Source organism: Podarcis tiliguerta (genome assembly GCF_965153285.1).
Source record: "Podarcis tiliguerta genome assembly, chromosome: 13".
Lineage (NCBI taxonomy): Eukaryota > Metazoa > Chordata > Lepidosauria > Squamata > Lacertidae > Podarcis > Podarcis tiliguerta.
The window spans coordinates 23,898,854-23,919,003 of record NC_139546.1 but is presented as its reverse complement, the minus strand read 5'-3'; the positions used below and the strand labels follow the sequence as shown (position 1 = coordinate 23,919,003).

At 47.9% G+C, this 20,150-nt stretch overlaps 2 protein-coding genes across 13 annotated transcripts in view; one reads left to right on the top strand and one right to left on the bottom strand.

Moving 5' to 3' along the window:
• Nucleotides 1-1,098: 1,098 nt before the first annotated feature.
• Nucleotides 1,099-15,324, bottom strand: LOC310661931 (uncharacterized protein). Of its 10 annotated transcripts, none has more exons than XM_083408624.1 (7): nt 14,261-15,063; nt 13,696-13,745; nt 12,358-12,474; nt 8,367-8,483; nt 7,756-7,830; nt 5,297-5,551; nt 1,099-4,237 (listed from the first exon to the last, which is right to left on the bottom strand). In XM_083408624.1, exons 3-7 carry the CDS (start codon nt 12,398-12,400, stop codon nt 2,724-2,726), a joined length of 2,004 nt encoding a protein of 667 aa, XP_083264750.1. In that variant the 5' UTR covers nt 12,401-12,474; nt 13,696-13,745; nt 14,261-15,063; the 3' UTR covers nt 1,099-2,723. The 10 variants fall into 10 exon arrangements, with proteins under 10 accessions (XP_083264750.1, XP_083264749.1, XP_083264751.1 ...); XM_083408623.1 differs by having other exon boundaries at nt 13,696-13,742; nt 15,030-15,047; XM_083408625.1 differs by lacking the exons at nt 13,696-13,745; nt 14,261-15,063 and adding an exon at nt 15,217-15,324.
• A 416-nt stretch (nt 15,325-15,740) lies between these two features.
• The window catches only part of SMARCD2 (SWI/SNF related BAF chromatin remodeling complex subunit D2), a gene marked incomplete at its 5' end in the record, with an annotated part of 29,063 nt that continues 24,653 nt past the window's right edge, over nt 15,741-20,150 (top strand). For 2 of the 3 annotated variants that reach the window (XM_083408674.1, XM_083408673.1), the window contains one exon: nt 15,741-15,917. In XM_083408674.1, coding sequence (XP_083264800.1) covers nt 15,741-15,917 — 177 coding nt within the window. Of the gene's footprint in view, nt 15,918-17,466; nt 17,500-20,150 lie in introns of those variants that run through there. The other variant, XM_083408675.1, reaches the window with a different exon arrangement.

The following is a 20,150-nucleotide window of genomic DNA, read 5'->3' as shown; positions in this document are numbered from 1 at the left end:
TCTATTACTTTATCAAACCATTCAAGTACTATCCCAACTGAACATAAATCTCCTTTGGCAATACCTATGGGCTAACCGCCTTGCAGCAGCAAAGCCTTGTGTGAATATGTTAAGGAGAGCCATGAAGAATGACCCACACCCAGTATCATAAAAAGAATCATAGTTCCTGTACACACACAGAGTTCCAACTGTGGGAGGTCTTCTCCCTCTCCATAGCTAAAAATGCTTTTCCCTCCCCAAGAACCCTGCAAAGCCTAGCTGATGAGCACTACTTTTTTGCTATACAGTGGTACCTCAGGTTAAGTACTTAATTCGTTCTGGAAGTCCGTACTTAACCTGAAACTGTTCTTAACCTGAAGCACCACTTTAGCTAATGGGGCCTCCTGCTGCTGCCGGGCTGCCAGAGCACGATTTCTGTTCTCATCCTGAAGCAAAGTTCTTAACCTGAAGCACTATTGCTGGGTTAGCGGAGTCTGTAACCTGAAGCGTATGTAACCTGAGGTACCACTGTATCTGACAGTTCACACTAAAATGCAAATATGTCTGTCAATGCTCTGTCACAGCATTTCCATTTCCCCACTTTTGTAGACCAGTTAAAGGACAGGAGAGAGAATTGAGCCAATCAGAATGGCTTTAGCTAATTCGTCCAGACCTACTCAGAAACTCCTATTTGGATCTATTGGGGATTACTCCCAAATAAGTGCGGTTAAGGTTTGCTGCCTAACCTTTAAAACTCTTCCAAAACAACGGAATCCAAGGTATGTGAACAGAACCCAAATTTTCACTTTTTATCAAGCTAGCAATGCCATTCTTGCAGCTGTGCTTAGGACCGCTTGTTTCCCTATTCATGTTTTTAAAACGCACATAGGTCATAAAGTGGCAGAAGATGTGTATTACAGCTGCAACTGTAATGACAACTTTGACCCCCCCCCTCAAAAAAAAAGAATGAAAATTGCACAAATTCAAAAAGTGACACATTTTCCCACATCCAGACACTTGCCAAATGGAGGCAAATGGCCTTGAACCTAGCAAAACCTGGGTTCTGAGGATCTGTCCTCACCAAACCCGAAATACTTGTACAAAATTCACATTTAAGTCTTGAGAGGTGCAAAATATCTTCTTTGGGGGAAGGGAGTTGCAAAATATTCTATTGGATTCATTTACATCTACAGTTTTGGATTCATCGTTTTTCTGTGTTGGTTAAAGACACTCCATGCTAAGATTTGATAAAACAAAGTTCTACTGTATTAGTCCTAAATCAGTTATTATTAACCCCCTCCCTACTCTAGAGCCCTCTGATCCCACCCCTAGCCATGAAACACCAGTCCAAAAGGTACCAGGAATGTACAAGCAACTGGAGAAGTAACACTGGTCTGGTAAACTACCATAGAGCTGGAAACAGTCCTAGAGAGTGGTACAGGCCACGTGGGGTTGATCCCAACTCAGCAGCAACTTTACCATTCTCACTAGAGCTGGAAAACATATGAGGCTGTAAAAACCAGACTCCCCACCCGCCCCCAACTCCGCCATTGTTCTAGTCCACAATTCTGATCAAAGCAGATGCCTCCTGCTTCTTCTCCTCCTCCGTCAGCCTGCTTTCTCGGGAGCTAATGGTGAAGGAAGCACTATAGCCCCTTTTGAAGGCACCAGCCGTTTTGTCCCATATTCAACAAGCAGCAACTGAGTTCAAATCCTGACACAACTCAATGGACCATTTCTCTGCTTCTGAACTGCTCTGAAGAATCAGTGAACATCCTCCTTGCTTTTTGGCTTGTTTCTTGCACTGTGGTCCCAGATCTTCCAGGGCTTGGGCATTGCCATGAAACTTCTTTGCAGGCAGAAGAGAGAAGCACAAGCTGTGTTGGGTCCACAAGCTGCACACACAACCCACTTCCCAGATTATGCCACAGTCAGTGTTTTTTTCTGTGAGAGGGACTCAACAGCATGGCCAAGCGTGCCATCTTGTCTCGGGAAGTGGGGCCAAGCACTTGGGAGAAGCCTTGTTGAGCTTTTCTTCCCGCAAAAGGAAACAAAGGCAGTCTGGTCAAGGAGAGACAGTCAGCCAAGAAGACCCAGGGTTAGAGTGTCAGGAGGAGCCCTAATGACATTTACAAAATTTTATGGGTGGGGTGGGGTGGTGGGGAGGATGGGTGACCATGTGCTTGGACGATGTCAGGAGAACAAGTATCCATGTGTGTTTGTCTCAGAAGTGCATGCCAGTGATCCTACTGTGTCTCACAAGCAACAATGACGGCTTGCAATGGTTAGCTGCGATCAACCCAGGGTGCTTCCCTCCCCAAATCCACAAAGGTAGCCTACCTAACCCCTCTCCCGCAGACTTTAAATAATGCGCCCAAATGGGTCACGTTGATTGGTGCTAAAGAGCCCAGTCAAAGGTCCAGGGAACATAGCTGACATCTCACCCAGGGTCTTGGCATGCCCACCTTACTCCCGCCATCTCACCCACAGAATCGGGGCCCTACGCAGAGCCTAGCAGGCTCCAAGGGGGGGGGGGGGAAAGCAAAAGAAAACCACCAGGCTTCCTAGCAAACAAGGGCTGGGTCCAAAAATTCGAGCTACTGCCTGCTGCCTCCCCTGCTCCTTTGGAAACTGGTCTGCACCTACTGCATCTACCCCGAGCTGCGCCTCTGAGGTTCAACCGAGGAGCCCGCTGGTCGCGAGGGAGTGACAAAGGGCAGGGATACAGGAAAGCTACAGCAAAATCAAAGAGAACTGGAACAGAAGGGGAGGCGGGCGGAGGAGGTCACGGCCCAGGGAAGGCCCAGCGAAGCAGCACCCACAGGACTTCGGCCTGCTGAAAAGACAGGGTCGGATGCTGGTGAGCGTGGGCCCGCACCATGCGTGTTGGAGCAGGGGCGTGACTCCAGGGCATCGGGCGCCCCCTCGTGTTCAAGAAGGGGTGTGGTATCTGCTGCGGAAGGGGCCAGCAGACGGGCACTCTGGTGACGAGAGGCAGTGGTTGCGGCAGGCACGCTGCCGTGGGTGCGCTGGTGGCGTTTGAGGTGCGCCCGGCGAGCAAAGCGCTTCCCGCAGGCTGTGCAGGGGTAGGGGCGCTCCCCGGTGTGAGCACGCTGGTGGATGAGGAGCTCGGAGCGCTGCAGGAAGCGCTTGGCGCAAACGGAGCAGGCGTGGGGGCGCTCCCCACGGTGCATGCGCCTGTGCTTGCTGAGGTTCGAGCTGACGCTGAAGCGGCGGCCGCACTCCGTGCACACGTAGGGCTGCTCCCCGGAATGCGAGCGCACGTGGATGGTGAGGTCGGAGCGCTGCAGGAAGCGCTTGCCGCACTCTCCGCAGCCATAAGGCCGCTCCCCTGAGTGCAGCCGCCGGTGCTTGCTGAGCGCCGAGCGCTGGGTGAACCGCCTCCCGCATTCGCCGCAGGAATAGGGCCGGTCGGGTTCCGGGGGCGGGGACGGGGGTGGAGGTGGCGTGGCCAGCCCCCCACCACACTCCACACAGCGGCGCGAACGCCGGTGGCGCTCCAGGTGGCAGCCCCAGCGGAAACGGCGCCCGCAATCACGACACTGGTGAGGCTTCTCCACTGCATGGCGCTGCTGGTGCCGCTCTAAGTTGGCGAGGATTCGGAACCGCTTGCCACACTCCTCGCAGCCGTGGGGTTTCCGGGGCTGGCCTGAAACAGAGTTCCCGCCTGGCAGCTGGGTAGTTGCTGCCCCTACAGAGTTCAGAGGCAAGACAAGAGAAGAGGCGGAGGCAGAATCCAGGACAGGAGCCAAGGCGGAATTTGGAGGTGAGCTGGATCTCTGTGGCGGGACGACAATGGTCCTCCTGCATGGCCCGCAGCGGTGGGGTTTCTCTCCTGCAGGCGGGCGCCGGCGTCTCTGGGTGAAGCGTGGTTTCTGCCACGCTGAGAAGAACTGGGCTCTTTCGCCAAAAGGCGGCCAGAGTCTCACGGCATCCTGGGAGTCCCGGCTCATGTTGTGGAGCGGGCTGCAGCCAACGCTCTCCCGGGGCTCAAGGCCTGCCCCCCATCTCGTTCCCAGAGGGCTCTGCTGGTGGACAAGACTGTTCTTACACCCTCTGGCGTCCCCATGAAAAATCTTCCCTGAAATGGGTTGCTTTTGGCCTGCCACCAGCCCTGGGCACAAGAGGGGCATCTGCAGCTCATTCGCAACTGGCTTTCTAGACAAGATGGTGGGTGCTTCCAACGTTCCAGCATGTGAGGCCTCTGAGTTGTTCTGCCCACCTGCTTCATCACCTGCTGAGACAGAAAGGTGGATAAATTTCTGCACCTTGGGGTGGGGGGAGAACACAATGATGTCTGCAAGGGGGACAGGCTGGGCCAGGGGTAGGGAACCCTTTTCACCCTGAGGGCCATTTTCCCTTCTAAGGAAGCCTACAGGGGCCAGCTGACAGTGGTTGTCTGGGCCAGAGACAAATGAGGCTCCCAAATGCCACAAACCCAGAAGTGACTGTTCCGGTTTGTGAACTATTTTTGGAAGCCGAACATCTGACGGGGCTTCCGATTGGCTGCAGGGGCTTCCTGCAGCCAATCAGAAGCCGCGCTTTGGTTTCCGAACATTTTGGAAGTCGAATGGACTTTCCAGAATGGATTCCATTCGACTTCCAAGGTACGACAAAGTTTTATTTGAGGGCCGAGATGGTATGCAGAAAAGAAGGGTTTAGGCGGCAGGGAGCAGAAGGATGGGTGTCTAAGAAGAAAGGCTAAGCCAGAAAGAGCTCACACTGTACACGACGACAGAGGGTTTTGAGCAATTAGTAGGAAGGCAGAGAGAAAGAGACGAAGCCTGAAGACTATGTAAGCCAGGGAGGCCAAGATGACTGGAGGGGTCAGGAGGGTGGCCCTGAATATCACATCGTGGTTTGAAATAAAAGCAGGCAAATCCTTGGCCGCAGATCTTAAAAACAGTTAAGAATTAAATGGTAGCGTCTGATTGCTGCAAAACTCGATCCAGCCTGCCACACCCCTTTTCAGCTGCCCAAAGCAAGGTGGCCAGGCCTCAGAACTGAGAGCCAGTGTGGTGTAGTGGTTAAGAGCGGTAGTCACGTAATCTGGGGAACCGGGTTCGCGTCTCTGCTCCTCCACATGCAGCTGCTGGGTGACCTTGGGCCAGTCACACTTCTTTGAAGTCTCTCAGCCCCACTCACCTCACAGAGTGTTTGTTGTGGGGGAGGAAGGGAAAGGAGATTGTGAGCCGCTTTGAGACTCCTGAAGGGGAGTGAAAGGCGGGATATCAAATCAAAAAAAAAAAGAAAGAAAGAAAAAAAGGACCCCACTTGCCCCGGCTGATGCCCTTACCTCCAAGGCGGGGGCTCCGGGTCACCCTCTTGCGCCGCCTGACTCTCCCCTGCTGCTCCTGCTCCTTCACCAGCTCCCTCAGCATCTTCTCCACTTGTGCCTTGCCAACGGTCTGCAGGATCACCCCAAGCTGCCTCCGGAAGTCCGGCAGGATCCCTTCTTCACTTGAGCCGGCTGTAGCTGCTGCTGCCGCTGCTGCTGCCGCCTGCCCCTGCAAAGGTGCCAATTGCCCTTGCTCAGGTTCCATTTCTAGCCCTGGGAAGAGGGACAGAAACAAAGTGAAAGGAATGCCAGACTCTGCTGTGAATGGAGGGCCCTAGGAGCCCCGTTGCCTGTTCTAGGCATTCAAACTAATTTACACGGGGGCAAGGCCTGCAAAACGCTGCAGGAGGATTGTGCCCTTGGGACAAATGACGCGAGTTAAGTCAAGACGGCTGTCTTTGTCTGCTCCAGGGTTGCTGCAATGGGACAGGCCGTTGGGTCGTCATCCTGGAGACCCAGAGCCGTTCGTGGCAGGGAGGAGACACAGCCAATCAGGAGAGAGTGAGGATGGTAAAGGGAGAATTTGACGGTTTAGCCAAGAAGCTCAGAGGCTCTGCTCTAGGTGCCTTTCTCTGCTCTCGCTTGGGGGTGGGGAGGTTACAAAAGGAATACAGTGGTACTTCAGGTTACAGACACTTCAGGTTACAGGCTCCGCTAACCCAGAAATAGTACCTCGGGTTAATAACTTTGTTTCAGGATGAGAACAGAAATCGTGCTCCGGCAGCGCGGTGGCGGCAGGAGGCCCCATTAGCTAAAGTGGTGCTTCAGGTTAAGAACAGTTTCAGGTTAAGAACGGACCTCCGGAACGAATTAAGTACTTAACCTGAGGTACCACTGTAGCAGACTTTGCTGTGAGCACTCGTCACCACCTGAGTCAGAGTACCTGACAGTTTGTAAATGAGGTTCCATCCTTTCTGCAGCCCGTGTTAGAAACTCAAATAAACCAAGGTTACAGTCGCCAAAATGGAATGTCTAGTTGCCATTTTGGAGCAAGACGGCTCTAAATTCTTATTTTTCCAAAGGATTGATTGACTGTGATTATCAGTTAAACATCTGGCTAGTTCAGAAAACAACCTTGAGCTAGATTAAGAATTTTGAGAACTTAAAAGAAGAAAAGTCCACATACACTCCTGTCCCTACCTCTTTTTCTTAACAGTGACATGGACCATTCATAACATAAGAATATTCTTCACAACTGTGAGCAGGGCGGTGGGAGTGGAGAAAGTGAAGACAAGCTAAAGCGGTTAACTGTAATGTTGGTCACTGCTCCTTCTCAGGCGGCACAGAAAAAGCATTTTGGTTCCTGAAATTCATTCTGATTGTGCAGATAAAATATAACAGGATGGGGTACTAGTGTGTGAAAACAGTCCAGATCCAATGATCCCCAGGCATGCACCTCCAGATGGTGGAGATGTCAGGCACCATCCTGGCACCCAGGCATCTTCACTTGGCCGCTAGTGGTCGCTAGTAAAGGTAAAGGGACCCCTGACCGTTAGGTCCAGTCGTGGCCGACTCTGGGGTTGCGGCACTCATCTCGCTTTATTGGCCGAGGGAGCCGGCGTACAGCTTCCGGGTCATGTGGCCAGCATGACTAAGCCACTTCTGGCGAACCAGAGCAGCGCACGGAAATGCCGTTTACCTTTCCGCCGGAGCGGTACCTATTTATCTACTTGCACTTTGACGTGCTTTTGAACTGCTAGGTTGGCAGGAGCAGGAACCGAGCAACGGGATTTGAACTGCCGACCTTCTAATCAGCAAGTCCTAGGCTATGTGGTTTAACCCACAGCGCCACCCGCGTCCCCGCTAGTGGCCGCTAGTCAGGTCCAAATGCACCTGGCGCCTGGCTAATTTCAAACATTGTCTACAACTATTAACAAACTGAAATATTTAGGACCATGATCGGAAGAAACTCATACAGTAGAACACAGGTGGGGAACACCAGGGCCCTTCAGCTCTCGCTGGGCCTTCAGGAATTTCCTGAGGCCACACTACCTCTTCCCAGGCTGCACACCACACTGGTCCTCTTTGAAAGCTTTTGCCTGGCTGGAATGTGCCTTTGACCTTTAATAAGGACTCTCGTTTCCCTGGATGGAGAGGTGGGTGTGGGGTGTGCGTGTATAAACTCCTGATTTCTGCATCACCTGCTGTACGCAAAGGTAAGAGTCATATCCGTCACTCTGTCTGCTTCTGCCTGGCCCCCACCCACTACCGGCATGTGGCCCTCAGAAGGGCCTGCTGACCTGCAACGTGGGAGCAAATTCTAGATTCCCTTTCAGTGCAGTTTGAGAAGGGAAGGCTTACAGCTCACAAGGGAGAAATGAGTTGCACTCTTTTAGGTATTGGAACAGAAGTAGGATTTGTAGCCCACTCTGTCACCACACACAATTTCTTAAAATCCTCTTGAATAAAGGACATACCAGGAGCCAAACCTCGGCGCCCTCGGGTCTCTGTGAAGGCAGTTATCCGGGGCCAGCTAATGGCAATTTCTTCCGCTAAGAAGAGAGGAGCAGAAAACAGGTTAATAAGCCAAACAAGATACTTCTGGAGGATAAAATGTTTGGTTAGGCAGTGGTCTTTGGATGCTATATAGCAGGGTTTCTCAAACTTGGGTCTCCGGCTATTTTGAAACTACAATTCCTATCATCCCTGACCACTGGTCCTGCTAGCTAGGGATGATGGGAGTTGTAGTCCAAAAACAGCTAGAGACTCAAGTTTGGGAAACCCTGCTATACAGGGGAGAAGGTGGTGACTTCTATATGGCCTTAAAAATCAGCAGCTCTTTCCCACCGCAAAAAAATGTATATAAACCAACGTGTGGTCCCCACTATTTTGTTGGCGTTCATCTGTCTTGGGAGACAAGGGAAGAGAGCGCCATTGGAGGTAAAGTCAGTGATTGAGGCAAACTGGCATCACAACACAATTTCCATGTGATGACTTGAGATGCCATAGAGCTATTTTTAGTTCTGGGTAGATAAGGTTCGAGTTCAAGTCCGGCGGCACAGACATTTTAAGCAGTGGGATCCCTTACCCAGCGAGATCACTGTTTCATAGCTCTCCTGCATCTCGGCACACACGGGTACTCTCTCGCCAGAAATGCCTGGAGTCCTTCTTCTTTCTCTTGGCAAAGGAGGCTCCTGACAAGCACCTAAATAATAAAAAAAGAACTGAAGGAGTTTGTGCCACGTCACGTTGTAGAAACCTTTCTACGGCAACCCAGTGTTCTTGATAATTATATCCATGTAGCAATGGTGTGAGATTGGAGAGGGCAGGTGGGGAAGAAAGAGAAAACGATGTTGTGAGAGGGGCAAACTCTGTCATATTATGACATGGGGACGGGTCTGCTGAAGTGGCTTGGGCCTTGCAAAACTTTGGGATTGCATCCTTCTGTACATTATCTGGGATATGCTGGAAGCGCCCTATTGTGGGTGCTTTCCTCTAGGGAGGTGAATTCTATGGCTGCTTGGTGCCAGGCTTTCTCAAGAGAGGAGTCATAATTATGGAATAGCATTCCCAGGGAGGCCCACGAAGAAGAAACTCCAATGTTAATTGAACTCAAGAGTAGACCCGTTGAAATGAATGGGCACCACTTAGCAATCTATTCTAAGTATGACTAACACTGGATTCAGCCATGTCTTATTTCTGTCCCCAGGTTTAAGGCCTGTTTATTCATTTGAACAATTATATTTTTAATTTTGTTGGACTGGCAGAGCATATTTGCACAGCGTTTCTAAGCTACTCTGTGGCTTTTAGGTTTTTCTTTTTATAATCACTATACCATTTAAATGGCCCCTGAAGAGTTTTCAGAGCACTTCATTAACCTCTTGGTAATCCACATAACAATCCAGTAATATAAGATCAGCTTCGTTATCCCCATGTTGCAAATGGGCTGGGGGAAGGACTGAGGCTGAGAGGTAACAGCTTGTTTAAGGGAATCCACTGAGCTGGTGGACAAGGGTAGAGATATAAATTCAAATAAATGACTTTTACTGAGGTATGTACACCATACAATACACCAAGAGATTTTAAAATGGGAATGGAACTGAACCAACTAATCAACAAGCTCTTATTATACAACTTGTATTGTGGCATCCTTGAGGAAGGAATGGGAAGAGCATGTTACACTTTGTGATGTGATTACACATTTGACACATCCACATGTGGTTAGATGCTCTTTGTTATATACACAGTGCACTATCTCACTGTACAGCAGTCAAACACTACAAAAGACTGTGTTGTCTCTGGCTGCACCAGATTGTAAGGTAGTTGAACCATGAACATGTCCATATATCGCTACAGATTATTAGTCCTTAGAAAATCAAACCAAGGGAACGTTGAAATAAGACACAAAGTAATTGCAGGGAATAAGTTGGTTACCTAAGACTTGTTCTCCATTGTTTACACTTGTAAAAAAAATGCCTGTAAAGAAATCTGGGCCACTTTGAACATTATATCCAACCAGGTTTTGTTTACATAATTCCACAATTAATGGACTAAATCATGTCAATTAATTTTTATGGGTCTGCTCTGAGTATGACTAAAACAGGATACAACCCTGTGGTTTTTAGGTATATACCTTTAAAAAAAAACACCCTCAAGTATACATCTAAAAATCGAAAGTGTGAATGTGATGAACAACTATTTAAAAACACACACATCACACCTTGTTGTTGAAAAGCTTGGACTGGCCACAGCTCCCTATGGGGGAGGGGGTTGGAAACCTGGATTTCTGTGTAATGTGCAAAACAGCTCTTCATTTCTCTGTACTGTTAGTACTTTGTGTCCCCAAAACTGTTTGTTTAGTTATATTTTTTAGATCATGGTTCAAAATCCCCTCCAGTCCAGTTGGCTTGTCTGGTGGTGAAAAAACACATGAACGTACAAAGGACAAAATATGAGCAAATGCCAGAGGGGCAGCGGAGTTTGTTGTGGCAAATATAAATCCTGTTGCATCCTAAAGGCAAAACAATTATATTACGGTAACACAAGCTTTCGTGGATTATAAACCACTTACTCGACTGCACGGAGCGTTATCCCAAAGGGCCCAAGCTAATGTTAAATATCTTCCAACTCTCTACGGATACTTAAAAAATAATTTTAAAAATGCAGCGTGGAAACAAAACTACCTCACTATGATAAGAAGTCCATGCAAAAAGCTGTGGGGGTGTTACGGAGGAATCGGGGCAATTCCTGGGGGCGCGGTGGGAGCCGGAGAGAGGGAAAGAAGCCGTAAATTATGGGGAGGGACGTACTTTGTTGGGAGGTAGCATCTTTTGAAAATTGAGTAAGGGGGACATGGGCAAATGGGTGCAAAGGTTACAAAAGGCAATCGCAATAAACTGGGCCCTCCTTGCCACCCTTCAAGCTGACTCTTTCCCACATTGCATGAAACATCGCCCCCCGCCCTTCTAAGTCCAGGATCTTCGTGCAATGTCTTAAGTCCAGGCAGCAAAGGGGGAAACGGCTGTATCGAAATGCTGTTACCACCCCGCACCCTCCACCTCGGGGTCCATCTATGTCCTGCACAGCCTCCATTGTTTCCTCCTTGTGAATCGGACCTTGCAAAGGCGGCGACGGGAGGGTGGGGGCAGAGGAGATCGAAAAGGCCGGGTTGATCTTTTGCACCCCACCCCCGATCATTTACCTGCACCTAGCCAGGGACTGCAACGTGCGGCCTGCCTGAGAATGGTGAAGGCCGATTACAGAGAAATCCTCGCCCCCTTGCAGGGAGCTGGGATGAGAGGGGGGGGGGGTCTTAGGGGAAGCAGCTGCAAGCTGCAAAATCCAGGAAGCTCAATTCCACATCCTGGCTAGAGAAAAGAATAAAGAGAGAAAGACCTCCCCTTTCTCCTTCGGCAGCTAAGCAGGCCCTCTTGTGGCTGATGGGGTCTCTCTCCTGCATAAGGGACTCGGTGGCCGGCGCTCTCTCTTCCTGCTTCTCAAAGTTTCTGTCCTTCTTTTGGAAACTGGTGGGTTAAGGATTCTACCAAGTCATTTTGTGTTCCACATACTGTATAGATCAGACTCAATGCAACATGTGGATCCGAGTGATCAGGAGCCGTGCTGTAGCCGCTTAATCCTTCTACTTCGTAAAAAAACAAATATATCCTCCACAAAAACAAACCCAGTACAGTATTGATCAAACCCTATTTAGGCCGTACATACGTGCCGTTGTTTTAAGACATACAATGGCTCGAATTTAACATATAAAGTATGAAAGTATACGAAATATTATTGTTAAAGGACAGTCCCCCATCTTTGGTAGGAATTTCTCATTATTCTGTTCCCAAGTTTATCAAGAAATATCCAAAATAGTTAACTTACTGGATAGCTTATCAGCTGGTTTGGAGCATGGTGCTGACAACGCCAAGGCTGCAGGTTCAATCCCCATATGGGGCAGCTGCATAGTCCCACATTGCAGGGGGTTGGACTAGATGATCCTCAGGGTCCCGTCCAACTCTACGATGCTATGATTCTACCTGCTCACGTTTCTCCACAACTGTCATTACTGAATATGCGGACTGATATCACAAAAGCTTGGCACTCTAAAGAACCTTTGACATCCATGCTAGCTGCTGCTGGGATTTCAACAGCCCAGCAATGGAAAACTTTGGAGGGGGTGGGATCTACATTTCTCTTTGTGGTATAATAACCTATGGACTTTGGCTATTGTGGAAAAAAATAACACACCAATTGCAGGTCTCCAGAGGGATTGGAGACCCAGAATGCTTCTACGTCATCTGACAGGGTTTTATTTCTTATGTTTTGGACATAGATGGCCAACGTGCACCATCTACACAAGCTCAGGAAAAATGGATGACTTGGTTTATATTAGTTTGTTACTACTCCGGGCCTCTTTTTTTACATATGTTATGGTGTCATACTCTGATATTGTACTTTTACGTAGTCAGTAATGGTCATTATGCTTCAATAAAACTTTTTTTTTTTTTAAGGCTATTGTTAATAGGACAGGGGTACCAGGGTACAGTGGCAGAGCAGGAGGGGCGGGTAGCATTGCATACCTGTCTTCCCAACGTGGAGGCAACCAGCCAGGGATGGTGTCATGAGACAGTGATGACTCCTCACTTTCAGTTTCTATGGAGTCTCATAGACACCTGGCAGCTTCAGCTCAAAACCTCCTGAAGGAAGGAATGAAAATACGAATACTGTACGTATTGACTTTGAGCCAACATCATCACCATCACATTAGGCCGCTGCTGAAGGAATTGCACTGCCTGCCAATGACCTACTAGGCTAGGTTCAAGATGCCGGTATTGGTGTACAAAACCCTATACAGCCTACCAGGATACCTAAAAGATTGTCTCATCCTACACATACCACTGAGTTCCACATTCCACATACCTACACATATCACTGAGTTCTGTAGGAGTGGGCACAGTGCAGGTACTATCCTGTCAGGGGCTCCATTCCACATATCAGACAGAACCTACCCTATTGGCTTTTCAATGCCTGCTAAATATGTGGTTTTGCATGCAATTGCTGTGTGTGTGTGTGTATGTGTGTGTGTGTGTGTGTGTGTGTGGATTTAAAAAAATGTTTTATATATGTCATTATAATGCCAGTTGCTTTGAGGTCCCTCACAAGAAGTGATTCATAAATGATATAAATAATAATAGCCAACCTAAAGGGTCTGTAATGTAGGCGGCAGAAACATGGAACACATGTGGGGGTAAATAGAGTCAAAAATAATTTTGGAAAGGGAAATTATTTGGACAGGTCAGGGAGGAAAATTAATGGTTTAAGGATGAAATTGATTGAAAGGAACATGATGAGGGTTGTGGTTTTTTTAATGTAGTGAGGTTGTTCCCACCTCTTCCTTGTACTCTGTTCATGACTTTGGGCAAGTGACTTCTCTCCATCTAGTCCAGTACTCTGTGTACATCTGGCCAGCCTTCCTGTTACTTGCGCTCTGCCATCTGGTAGGTATTCAGATATACAAATATTCCTGAAGGGTGTGGCAAAGGGATCCCAATCTACCACTCCCAGTAAAGCCACAATGTGTGGCAATGTCATAAACTTTATTGACCGGCATCTGGGATGCAGGAATTTGTGAAAGGGAAAGATAGATGTGTGACGCTGTCAACCAGTCACTCTAGCAATGCCTTATCCTGAGCCTTTGACAATGAGAGAAAAGAATGAGTGATGCTTGGTGTCTCAGCACACCCCCATAAGTGAAGGGAGAGACTGCAAGGACTGTGATCATATCCAGAAGAACTCGGTGTGTGCAGGAGCAGCTTATTCAGCTGCCTGTATCTGAGCTGTGACCCCACAAGGCCAAAGTGCTCAGGAGTTTATGGCCAGCAGTGGTTGAAGCAGAGAGCCTGGCGTTTGTAACCTACCTGTGAGGGTGAATGCTTCCCCTCTGTGTAAGAGACACTGCTCCATGCTGTTGGAGGAAAAGAGTGTTACAGCAATACCGTTCTGACAAGACAATCACATAAGGCAAAGGTGGTCTGGGAGGTAGGGGAGACATTTACAGGCAGCTTGCAAGCTTCAGCTCAGCAAGAGCTGACTGCAAATTAGAGCATAGACATTTAGGGTGGGCGGGCATCCTGCCACTACCCTCTCCCAATTAACCTCCATCTCCAGGGCCCGCCCAACATTATATCACCCTAAGTTTCAGGTTTGGGGCCTGAAATCTTAAAGAGTTTGGGGTAATCCTGACCTGGCAACCCTAATTAAAATTGCTATTGATATAAACATATATATTAGATATAGGCCCAGGCCACTTTGAGTGGGGATTTGAACCTTGGTCTTCTTATTCCAGCTCCTAGCCCAACACTCTGACCATATACTACACTGGCTCACAGGGTCGTCTGGGTCCTCCGGCCATCTGGGTTGAGGGAGAGAGCAATGAGGGAAAGGGCCTGCTGGTGGCATGGTCTCCTCCAAGGTACTTGACTGACATCTGCTTTGGCCTTCTTGTTTCCCCAGACAAAAATAAATGAGTACATGCCACAAAACGACAGGATAATATCCATTCTCAAAACTGAAATGGCCATGTAGAATGTGAAAGGCCTACAGTCTCTGTTAGATGCTATTTACCTGTTTTCCAACACCTTATTCAATAAATAATGAAAAGAAACGTGATGAAACACCGGTAGTGGCAATGAGAACCCTATTGGATGCCTTTCTCATTTTGCCTCATTGGCACGTTGGCACAGGTGAACAGGTGGGCCCTCTGTTAATATGCCAGGTTGTTTATTTATTAAAAATATAGACTGCCTATTTATGAAAACATCTCAAGGCGGTTTACAGTAAAATCCATTAAAAATACCAAACAAAAAACACACCAGCAGCCTTAACAGCCAGTACGTTTAACTGCATTACAGAAAATGGCTGGCCTCAGTGGTCAGCAAAGGCCTAAGTAAACAGGTACATTTTTAACATGTGTAGAAACCACATCCTAGTTGGCACATCATGCCTCACACGCTACCGTGGGCACCAAAACAGAAAAGGCCCTCTATCCGACTGATCCCATGAGATGAGCTTTCACAGGCTCCTCATGACCTTAGTAACCAGGCAGGTCTGCATGGGAGGTTAAAAAGCAAGTCCCATTTCTGCCACTGGGAATTTCCCAGTGAAGCCAGATGAGAAAACTGCCTGGGGTGGCTCAGGCTTAGCCAACCAATATCTTGCTGTCGAAGGGATCGAGTATTTGTTTTTATTTTACCTCACACTAATTTGATGTGTGGCAGGGTAACTAAATGGTAGGCTGTGTTTAGGTGCATTCTCATGTGTTTAATGTTTGAAGTTTCATTCTGTTTTTAATGTTCTGTTGAAAGCCGCCCAGAATGGCTGGGGAAAACCCTGCCATTTGGGTGGGGTAGAAATAATAAATTGTTGCTGTTGTTATTTACTTATTTATTTACTCCCCAGGAAATGTGCCAACGTTCATCTCCCCCAGGCAGTGAAGTGCGAGATTGAAAGAGTTGCTTCCTAAAATACACGATGCTCCAGGGTCGTGCGGTCAGCACACTTGGAAGGCTGAGGGGACCCCCTTCGTAGGCGCACTTTCTTGAGGGTGTGAAGCCCCTCTGGAAGCGGAGTTGGCCGGGGGGGCTCCCATGTGAGAGAAAGAAGGAGAAGCGAGCCCGCCCAGCCCCGCGCGACCGTCTCTCGGGAGGCGGTTGCTCGATAGTGGCGCCTCGCGCGCAGTGGCCCGAAGGTCCCGAGAGGCGCTTCTCCCTCCCAGGCTGGGCTCTGGCGGTTGGTTGTGAGGAGGCGGTCCCGGAGGAGGAGCCGGGCAGCTCGCGGAGAGCCGCCCCGCTTCGTCAGCCAGCCAGCGAGCCAGCCAGCGCCGCTTCCCTTTTTTTCTGTGGGGCGCGCTCGGAGCGCCTGACGGCCGTTGCCTCCTCTGCCGACTTCCTCACTTCGGCTCCCCATGGCCGGCCGCGGGGGGTTTCCTCTCACGCCGCCGCCGCCGCAGCCCGGGGGTCCCCCTCCGGTTGCTTCGGCGGCGCTGTCCGCCCTTCCTCCGCCGGCTCCGGGGCTTTTACGGGGACCCAGCCCGGCCGGGGCCACCCCGTACCGGGCCATGGGGCACGCGCCTCCGTTCCAGGTAAAGCGGGGGCGGCGGGGCACGTGCTCACGCGTGTGTTGTGTGTTGAGTTGTTGTTGCGGGTCGTTCTCGAAAGTGTCGCGGAAGGAGCGCGAGGTAGAGGAGCAAGCACGTGGGGACGTCGGGGTTTCGAGACACGTGAAGGGATCGTGGCAGTTTGTGCGTGAGAGAGAGGGGGAGGGGGGAGCAATGCAGGTGGGGGATACACGTGAAATAGCTAACTCCCTGGAAGGGATAGGTTGCCGTTCCAGGAGTCGGATATGGGGGTTCAAGGGGGGGGCTTGCGGGGGGAGAAAAGGAACGTGTGAATGGCTGGGCATGACTGAGATCGGTGAGGGCAGCAGGTAAGAAGAGTTTTTATCTAAAAGGCCTCCTGGCAGAAGCGAGTTTAGGAGCTGTGCGTGCGGCTACACGGAGAGGGTCTGGACTGTATTTGGCAGAGACGTCCCAGTGTTGGGATGGTTGCTGAGTCCGAGAAGTTGGAGCAATATCAGATAGCGTCTGCTGAGACGGAAAGGCATTTGGGGGTTGTGGGAGAGAAGAAACTGTGAAACTTCCGGCTGGAATCTGAGTTTGTACTCTTTCTTTTTCTTTTCTTTCTTCCTCTTCTCCTTTTAAACCCAACATGTTTTGGTCAGGTTTAAGTTGCCTTGTTTAATGTACTGTACTTTTAATGTGTGGTGTGCTTTTAATTTTTAACCTGAAGCACTATTTCTAGGTTTGCGGAGTCTGTAACCTGAAGCGTATGTAACCTGAAGCATATGTAACCCGAGGTACCACTGTAACTGGCTAGAATATATCAAATTAGAATCATAGAATCATAGAATCATAGAATCATTCTATGATTCTATGATTCTATGATTCTATGATTCTATGATTCTAATTTGATATATTCTAGCCAGTTACAGTGGTACCTCGGGTTACATATGCTTCAGGTTACATACGCTTCAGGTTACAGACTCCGCAAACCTAGAAATAGTGCTTCAGGTTAAGAACTTTGTTTCAGGATAAGAACAGAAATCGTGCTCCCGCGGCGCAGCAACAGCAGGAGGCCCCATTAGTTAAAGTGGTGCTTCAGATTAAGAACCGTTTCAGGTTAAGAACAGACCTCTGGAACGAATTAAGTACTTAACCCGAGGTACCACTGTAGTTTATGATGGCTTAAGTAGTTCATTTTAAAGTGTTACGTACCCTCAAACTCTCAAAGTGGTGCTTAAAATCTAAACATAAATTGGAGGGGGGACGGGTCATTGAAGGAAACTGAGGCCTTAGGTTGACACTCAAAAGTAGGTGTCTCTGAACGGAGGTGGAGAAAGTTTGCCATGCACACTGAGGGCTTCTCAATGAAATCCTGTGTATGACTCCGGGAGGGATTTAGATTTCCAGCCTGTGAAATTCTTGTAATGGTTTTGTGCAGCTGGAGGCTTGGATTGTGTGGAGATGTAGAAAGCGTACAATCAAAATGCTGGTTTTTGTTCTCTAAGCACCAGGTGTCACAACTAGCTATGAAGGCAGAGCTTGTATCTGTTGATTGAGTTTATCAGAACTTGATGTAAAGAGCCACATGGGCTTTCTTAAGCAGGTAAGGAGAAGAGCTTATTTATTGCATTTATATCACACCCTTTTCTCCAAAAAGTACATGGTCTACACACCCCTCCATAATCTCCATAACAACCCTGTGAGGTAGGTTAAGCAAGAGGCAATGACTGGCCCAAGGTCACCCAGTGTGCTTCATGACTGAGTGGGATTTGAACCCTGGTCTCTCAGGTCCTAGTCTTACGCTCTTAACCACTACACCACACTGGCTTCCTAGAGTACTTGTGCTATAGAGCAGCTATATAAATTAAGTAGGTAAATAAATATAGGGAAAACATAATGTCACTTAGAGAAAGATCTGAAATATTTTCCTTGAAGCTTGAATTTGTACTTTTTGGCTTGTGGCTCAGTCTGGAGCAGAATTCTCAGCCGCATTCTGCTTTCCCCACCACCCAACCTTTGATTATAAAAGTCTTTGTATATTAGAAGAGTTGTATTCTCAGCAGTTCTTGAAGTAAGGAGATAGTATTACAATCTTAGGTGGCAGACTGGGGAGCGGGGGGAGGGAACAAGGACACGCAGCAATAATGACAAAGGCGGAGGGACTTCTGGAGGTTAAAAATATTTTGTTGGTTTAGAGAAGCACACTATGGGTACATCTTCAAGACTGACAGATGTAGATCAGTTGTCCCTTAATGCAGCTTAGAGCACTCTCCTGTGCTTCCAAATGGGATGAAAAGAGTGCCAAGAGGGATTTTGTCCCATGCTTTAAAAGCATGCTGCAAGCATAAAAGTAGGGATTTTAGTACATCAAGCCTGTACAGTTTCTAAACCACTAATCTAAATGCAGCCCACCAGCCATGCATAGCGGCCCTCCAGAGATTTGCCAAAGTACCTTGTCCTACTCTGTGCTTTCAACTGCAAGAACTGGCGTGGTGTAGTGAATACCTGCCTGGCTACAGTACGTGGGCGTGGGGGGGGGGGGGCTGCAATCAGCTTGGTGGGCCATCAGTTGTGTAGGCCTGTAATATGTGTTAGTTGTTAATACAGAATCAGGAAATGGTAGTTACTGCAGATTAATTTGCCCAAAATACAAAAGTATGGTCCAGGGTGCTCCTTTTATTTTTGATGCTTTCCTTTTGGAATTGTGTTAGTCGATTCCATTTTTCAAAAGGCCAGAAAGGACGCCCAAAATCACCCAAGGGAATCAAAATAGCAGCAAATAAAGTAGGAAAACACCATATGGTTCTCTATACAATGTTTTTGCATTACAAATGTGTTGAATAAAACACTTTTAAAAGGGGGAAATTCCTTTACAAATCTTTTCAGTGCTCATGGCTAAAAGATTTCTTCCTATTTGAGATAAGTCAGTAGGACCTGTTCATAAACCACCTAAAAGGGTAAAGACTTGTCATTCAGACAGTCACAGTTTTTGAGGTTGTTTTGATCTGCGCTGTCTTCTCTTAGGGGGAAAAATTTGGCTATGATACTAAAAGGAAAATACTGTCTTGTCTTCTATATCAGCACTGTGTGTGTGTTTCACACACAACCACATAAGTGCTTCACAGAGCAATCCTATGCATGTTTAGACAGAATTAAGTCTTACTGATTTTGTCGGGACTTGCTACCTAGAAGGTATGCACAGGGTTGCAGCCTTAGTTTGACAGAGTCAGTGTGGGCCACAGGGTCAGTTGGGCTTGGATTAAAAAACCTTGATTTCAGTATTTGCTTCTTCCATCACCGTATTTTTCGCTCTATAAGACGCACCAGACCATAAGACGCACCTAGTTTTTGGAGGAGGAAAACAAGAAAAAAAATATTCTGAATCTCAGAAGCCAGAACAGCAAGTGGGATCGCTGTGCAGCCTCTTGCTGTTCTGGCTTCTGGGATAGCTGCACAGCCTGCATTCGCTCCATAAGACGCACACACATTTCCCCTTACTTTTTAGGAGGGAAAAAGTGAGTCTTATAGAGCAAAAAATTCGGTAATTCATTTTGCAGTCTTGGGCAACACACACACACACACTGAGCCTTAGTTCCTCTTCTGCAAAATATAAATTGTAGGAGTGAGCACAATACAGTTGGTACAGAATTTAGCAAACTAAGGATGCAATATAAATTTGTAGTAGGCCAACTATTATTTGCTTCATTTTGTTTGAATCATTTTCCTATACTGTAATTACTAGTGGTATTAATAACAAAGGATCTTGTGTCACTTTAAAGACCAACACATTTGTTGTGGTGTAAGGCTAAAAGCTTTCACGTACCACAGTCTATTTCATAAGATGCATGAAATGCAGTCCTAAAGTGGCAAGCATATCTACCCATGGTTGGCATGGGAGTGAAGTCGATGGAATAAAATGCAAAAAGAGCTGTGACAGTTACTAAAAGCAAAATAATTGTAGTGACCAATTAACTAGGCAGTGTTTGTGATAACACAGTCATCCTGACATTTGTTAGCTAATTAGCATATACAGTGTGTTTCTTTAAAAAAAACACCACAATCTTGAGTCAAGCTCCAGGTGGCAGGATTGAATTGCCTGATAACTCAGAATTCAGCAGTTTCACACTGAACATTCAAGGATAGCCACCTTAAGGTCAGTTAAAGAGTATTCTGATAGGTTAAAATGTTTTCTAACTGGTTTGTGGATATTGCCATTTCTGATGTTGGATTTGTGTCCCTTTATTTTGTTGAATA